Here is a 6,899-nt window from a genome sequence, read left to right on the forward strand (position 1 = left end):
TGTGTGTGAGGTCTGTGTGTTAGTATGTATGTGTGTGTGAGGTCTGTGTTGGTATGTATGTGTGTGTGTGAGGTCTGTGTGTTGGTATGTATGTGTGTGTGTGAGGTCTGTGTGTTGGTATGTCTGTCTGTGTGAGGTCTGTGTGTTGGTATGTCTGTCTGTGTGAGGATGTCAGCTCCCCTGGCACTGGAGTTACATTTGTGAGCTGCCTGTGGGTGCTGGGACTTGGAACCCTGGTCATTTGGTCTTTTGGAAGAGTGGCTGCTAGTACTTTTTTTTTTCTGGAACTCACTCTGTAGACCAGGCTGGCCTTGAACTCAGAAACCCACCTGCCTCTGCCTCCCAAGTGCTGGTATTAAAGGCGTGCGCCACCACTGCCAGGCTAGAGTGGCTAGTACTCTTGACTACTGAGCCATCTTCCAGCCCTTTTTTTCTGAGATTCTGTTGGCATTTAGACTATACAACAGTTCTAACAGTGTATTTTGGATCAACAGTGAATGAAAATGAGGACATGACTGCTCCTAGGTATGGTTGAGGAGAATGTTTTTATTGTAGATATGAGGAAGAAAACAGAAGCTCCTGAAAAGGTCCAGACTGAACATGACCAGCAGAGTAGGCTGGGCGGTGAGAGTCGGGTGAGGGGAAGAGTGAGAGAGGAAGAGAAGAAAGAGGGAGCAAAACAGGAGACCTGCAGAGGGAGAACCAAGAAAATGAGGACCAAGAGAACACATGGCCCAAATGGCTGGGCTTAAGTGGGAAGGAAGCTGGGGGAAGGAAAATAAAGTTCAGTGGCTGGAGAAGTTTAGGGTAGGGGATGGGAGTGAGAAATGCTGTGAGGAGCCAGGACTCTGCAACTGGTACTTGCTACACTGGGAGAACCTGGCCATTGTGCACTTCGATATGTTAAATAGGCGTCATGGTTAGCCTTTTGTCCTAACAGACAGCAGCAGCATCACCAGGGAATTTAACAGAAATACTCGTTTGAGGTCCATCCCTCTGCTGCATTCAGGCTCCGCCTCCTACTGCATTCAGGCTCCGCCTCTAGGATCCTGACCTCTCAGGCAGCAGTGAGCCCTTGGAAAACAGACCCTTGAGAGACAGCTTCAGTGAGACAGGTCGTTTGATGGGAGAACAAAGGCTACTTAAACCTCTGGGGGATAGGTAGAGACTTTCAGGATGAGTGTGCATCATTGGCTGGGGCCAGGGGAAGCCTCATTTGCATAAGGAGGAATTCCAGGTGCTCCTGGCCTTGACCTTATAAGGGGAGAGGAAGTTTAATCTAGCTACATGGCTGGCTACATAACCACCTCCAGTGGGCAAAGGTGGGGGCACATGGCTATGTGCACAGGGACACACAGGCCTAGGACATGGGGGAAGTGATCCTACTCCTGCCAATCTCAGGATAAGATTTTCCAGGTTTGGACTTGCCTCGACCCCACTCTTACTCCAGGCGTGCTGCTCTTGGTCCCACTGCTCCCTTGCCCCACACTCTGCAACCTCTATTTTAACAAGCCCTCCAAGCGATGCTAATGTCCAGTGAGTTTTAGTGTAGCCATTGCATTTATATTTCCAACTACTTAACACAGTGCCTAGAACAAGGTTTTTATACAAGACTTGCAAAGCCCTGGTAGCCATCTTCCTGTAGTCTCATCCATCCAGATTCTCTCTTTCCTTCCCTCCCACAAAATAAGTGAAGAAGCGATTTTCTCTGCAACACGATTTACCTAGTTAAGTGTATGGGTGTGGGTCTGTTTGTTCCATGGTAGGCATGTGAAAGCTGGAGGCAACTTTCAGGATTCGGAGCTCTTTCACCATTTGGGTTCAAAGTCAGGTTTTCAGGTTTGGCAGCAAGCACCTTTACCCACCGAACCATCCTGCCAACCAAGGAAAAGACCATAAGCCATAAATCATGCCTGCCATTACCATTCTAGATAACTATATCTCAAGCGTCTCCAAGTGGAGCTCAGCTACCAGTGTCTCTCTTTCAGAATCCAGGATTCAGCGATTTTTTGAGACCTGCAGAATTGCGCAGCCATCACTGCACACACCAGCTGCAGAGGGTTTCCACTGCCCCGTTTGCAGTTGCTTTCTGTCCACGCCCAGCCCCAAGCAGCCGCTAAGCAATGTACAGATAGATCTGCCTTTTCTAGGACCATGCATCAGGGTTTCTTTTGAAGCTCTCAGCTTATTTTAATAGGCAGCTACGGTGGAGGGTCACAGCTTTAAACTCACTTCGAGCAGTCCTAGTGAATACTAACAACTGTGTGTAGGGAGAATACGGCATACAGTTTTACGTTTGTGGCCACTCTCATCCTGGTGCAAGGATCCCTCTCTGATATAACTGAAATCATGAATTTGACAATGGGGCTTAATCGACAGTTCTAGTTCACCTTATACACTTTGGTGTCATGTTCAAAATTGCCTCCTGGTCTCTCCTCTGGTTCTCTTGAAAACCTCTCTAGCAGAGTGGGATGCTGTATGTTTCTAATTCCAGCACTCAGAAGGCAGAGGCAGGCGGATCTCTATGAGTTTCATGCCAGCCTGATCTACTGAGTGAGTTCTAGAACAGCCAGAGCTGCAAAGTAGACTTTGTGTTAAAGAGGGGTAGGTGGAGAGATGGTGCAGAGGTTAAAGGTGCTGGCTGCCCTTCCATAGGTTCGAAGTTCAATTCCCAGCAACCACATGGTGGCTCATGACAACCTATGATGAAATTTGGTGCCCTCTTCTGGCCCGCAGGCATTCGTGCAGGCAGAACACTATAAGTAATAAATAATAAATCTTTTTTTTTTTTAATGAAAGCCTCTCTAGACAGCTTTGCACTCCCTAGGCCGACAGTGCTAGAAGGTAGACGAGAAACATCTGCCTAAAACAATGTGATCTCCAGAAATGACTGGCAACTTGTGTTCTTGCCTTTTTTTTTTTTTTTTTTTTTTTTTTTTTTTTTTGGCTTTTTCAAGACAGGGTTTCTCTGTATAGCTCTGGCTGTCCTGGAACTCACTCTGTAGACCAGGCCGGCCTCGAACTCAGAAATCCACCTGCCTCTACCTCCCAAGTGCTGGGCTTAAAGGCATGCGCCACCACCGCCCGGCTATTCTTGCCATTCTTAACGTTATTTGGGGGTTAAGATGGCACAGCAGGTGGCGGCATTCACCCCAAGCTTGTTGCACTGAATTCGATCTCCACAACCACATGGTGCAAGGAGAGCACTGACTCTAGTGAGTTGTCCTCTGACCTCCTGCACACACAATAAGTAACTAATAAAAAATGTAAGAGTTGAAATGACTCGCCTTCTTTTTTTTAAAACACCCTTTTTTTAAAAAAAAGAAACCTCGTGCTCCACAAGCTGCACTTCAGCTTGGGCGCGCCCACCGTCAACTTCTTCCTGGAGCACTTCACTCACTCTCGCATGGAGGCCAGCCCAGGCTGAAGTCATTGAAGCTTTGGAGGCGCAAACCCTGGCCCGGGGAGTGGCGGAGCTGAGCCTGGCCGATTATGCATTCACCACCTACACACCTTCCCTGCTAGCTATCTGCCGCCTGGCACTGGCTGATCGAATGCTGCGGCACCAGCACCTGGTGGACCTTCGCCTGGGAGAGCACCCAGAGGCGACCCTGCAAGACTGCCTGGGCAAGCTGCAGAAGCTCGTGTCCATCAACTGTAGCTCCCTGGCTCACATGCTGCCTCCCCAGATCTGGGAGAAGTGCAGCCTGCCCCAGAGTTGGAAATAAAAAGAACACCCTAGCGCTCCTTTTTTAAATTCCCTGGCCCCTGCTCCGTGCCTTCAGGAGCATATGCAGTACTGATCCAAAGAGAAGTTCAGGTCTCCTATCTGTAAATACTGTACCATAATGGAATCTTTATTTATTTTGCATTACACACGGGCAGGGTGACAGTTCTAGCTTGTCTAAACTCAGCTGTTGGTGTGCCCGCCTTTCCTTCCCAGGCGAAGTCAGTCACGAGGTTGCCAATTTCGGAGGCTCTTCCATGCTCCCACAATTTTACTTTGTACTGAGCTCTGTGAAAACAATCTGGCAAGATTTTGTATGCCATTGTTCCAGTAAGCAAACAAGTCAAGGTTGCTTGTTCCTATCTTAACCCCCTCCAGTCAGGAGGCTGAGTCCCCCCACCCCCACCCCCACCAGTGGCCCAAGGAGAATGAAACAGAGAAGTCATAGTATTCTCTGCTATCTGCAAGGGCAGTGACTGCACTCATTGATGGGGAGCTGGGAAGCTTTGGGGACCGGGCAGCCATACCAGCAGTGGGCAAAGCAAGAGACAATCCCTGGTGCAACACGAAATGCTGTAAAGTTTTTGTGTATTATAGCTGTTGCAACCTGGGCCATTTCCTCTGCGGTCACACACACGGTTCAGTTTATACTGCACAATGAGCCCAGGGTAACTATGGTACAACAGTAATAAATATTATACTACTTGAAACAAAAAACAAACAAACAAAAAAAAAACATTTATTTAACACGTTCAGTATTTCACATTGTACAAACCCTTAGATTCTCTTTATTCACTGGTCCATTTCTACAACAAATACATCCAAAACACTATATAATAAAACTATTTACGGCTGGTGAGATGGCTCAGCGGGGAAGAGCACCGACTGCTCTTCAGAAGGTCATGAGTTCAAATCCCAGCAGCCACATGGTGGCTCACAACCACCCATAATGAGATGTGATGCCTTCTTCTGGTACGTCTGAAGACAGCTACAGTGTACTTACATATAATAAATAAATAAATCTTTAAAAAAAAATCTATTTACAACATTTCCAAATGACAAGATTGCTCTTTGCCCCACTGCTGCTCTTCACACACAGTACTTCCACAGCACAATACATCATTAGAAGATCTACAAATGTTCACCCTGTACTCTAGGCTGCTTAAGAAATGTGAAACCGTGGGTTGCTGGTGGCACACACCTTTAATCCCAGCACTTGGGAGGCAGAGGCAGGCGGATTTCTGAGTTCGAGGCCAGCCTGGTCTACAGAGTGAGTTCCAGGATAGCCAAGGCTACACAGAGAAACCCTGTCTCGAAAAAACAAAATAAAAACAAAACAACAACAACAAAAAGAAATGTGAAATTAGTAACATTTACAATGGCATTAGCGCCTTTCAATACATGGCAACATTTTAGAAGTCTTGAACTTCGTTTTGCAACACCAAAAGGGCTGCTCCCCGTTAAACTTTATGAGACAGGTTTCAGAGGACTAGCAAAAGGACCGCGTTATTAAAATGACTAACTGTACAGAAATCGATTTAAAAAGTCACAGCTGCAAATTGCTCTTTGTAAAATTCACACGCATTTACAAGTATCAAGTCATCTTCCAGCTTGCTTACTTGGATTTTCTTCGCTGGGATTGCACTGCACCAGTTATAGCTTTAGTAGAGCTGGAGGCCGAGGCAGGTCGAGAGGATCTTTTTCGATGTCCATTTTCCACGCGCTCAGAAGCCATAGCTGGCTCCTCAGTTCCAGAGATTCTTCGGCTCGTCCGGGTTTTGGACTTCTCAACTATCTCTTTGGGCTCACTGCTTTGTCCAGAGGCTATGGCAGCATTTGCCTCAAGTTCTGGTCTGGCAACAGACCCCTGCAGTGCTGTGGCTGGAGTTTCCTTTGGGGCTAAAGTCTGTGAAGGGGCTATGCTGGGTAGAAGCTCTGGATGGGACCCCGCCTTGTCCTCCACTAGGCCACTTAGAAATGGCTCAGCTGTTACGCCACCACGATGGCCTTTTGTGGTTGGCGCTGTGGAGATGAGCTCAGAGGGTACCAACGTGGTTACTATTGAGCGTACACTGGTGGGAAGAGCACCGCCAGGTAAGATGGCTCCTGTTGAGGTGGAGCTTGCGCCATTGGGCTAGAGGTCATTTTTAGTAGAGTGGGTACTGAGGATGTTGGGGTTTTACTGTCCAGCTCTGTGGAGCACTGCTCTGTTCCCGTTAGCCCAGGAGTTGTGGTCTCTAGCCCTGGGCCTTCTCTCCATCTGCACCACACCGTTCTACCCCTTTCTCCAGAGAGCCTGGAACTTTCTTACAAGCCCAGGTCAGCAAAATCTGGCCAATTTTGTCCACTTTTCCTTTGCCCTTACTGGATGAGATTGGGCTTGGCCGACTGGCAGAGGAGCCTGAACTATTGGTCAAAAGGGGAGAAACTACTGTGGTTGGCTGTGAAGGAGGCAGAGGGCTCTGGTCTGCTGAGGTGTTCGTCTGAGGACTGGCCTCATCTGGATTTAATTCTTTTTTTTTTTTTTTTTTTTTTTTTTTTTTTTTTTTGGTTTTTTTGAGACACGGTTTCTCTGTGTATCCCTGGCTGTCCTGGAACTCACTCTGTAGACCAGGCTGGCCTCGAACTCAGAAATCCACCTGCCCCCTGCCTCCCAAGTGCTGCTGGGATTAAAGGCGTGCACCACCACTGCCCGGCTGAATTTAATTCTTTTACTTGCTGGACAGAAGGATCAGGAGGGACGACTGGAGAGGATGTACAAGGAGGGGAAGGCAGGTGAACCGGAATGACTCGTGAGCGAAGGACCAATGGCCGACCTGTCTGTATATTTAGAGCAGGACTACTGCAGGGGACATTAGGTGTTACAGGAGCTGAAGAAAATTTTATATTCTGAGGTATGTGTAAAGGTCAAACAACTGCAATGGAGGGAGGCTTCAGGCCACTGTTGATTGTCAATGGGGGTTGCAGGAATTGTGCTTGGCTGGGATCCTGTCATAACCTGAATTATTGAAAATGAATTGATAAAGACAGGTGTAATGAACTGAGGCTGGGCATTAGATTGAGCAGCTGACTGTCCCTCAGAAACCATAACTTTGTTACCCACGTTGGGCATTGTGACGACTGTTGACATCAATGCAGACTGCAAGTGAGTTGGCAGGGCTGCTGATGTGTT

At 47.7% G+C, this 6,899-nt stretch overlaps 1 protein-coding gene and 1 pseudogene across 1 annotated transcript in view; one reads left to right on the forward strand and one right to left on the reverse strand.

Moving 5' to 3' along the window:
• The first annotated feature begins 600 nt into the window (after positions 1-600).
• LOC116099986 lies at positions 601-3,730 on the forward strand (annotated as a pseudogene).
• A 219-nt stretch (positions 3,731-3,949) lies between these two features.
• The window catches only part of LOC116099987 (nuclear receptor coactivator 6-like), a 3,720-nt gene continuing 770 nt past the window's right edge, over positions 3,950-6,899 (reverse strand). Inside the window, exons 2-3 of the mRNA XM_031384058.1 lie at positions 5,347-5,861; positions 3,950-4,028 (exon numbers count right to left, since the gene is read on the reverse strand). Of these exons, the coding sequence (XP_031239918.1) occupies positions 3,950-4,028; positions 5,347-5,861 (594 nt within the window). The remainder of the gene's footprint in view (positions 4,029-5,346; positions 5,862-6,899) is intronic.

The sequence above is a fragment of the Mastomys coucha genome, unplaced genomic scaffold (genome assembly GCF_008632895.1).
Source record: "Mastomys coucha isolate ucsf_1 unplaced genomic scaffold, UCSF_Mcou_1 pScaffold20, whole genome shotgun sequence".
In the NCBI taxonomy this organism is placed as follows: domain Eukaryota; kingdom Metazoa; phylum Chordata; class Mammalia; order Rodentia; family Muridae; genus Mastomys; species Mastomys coucha.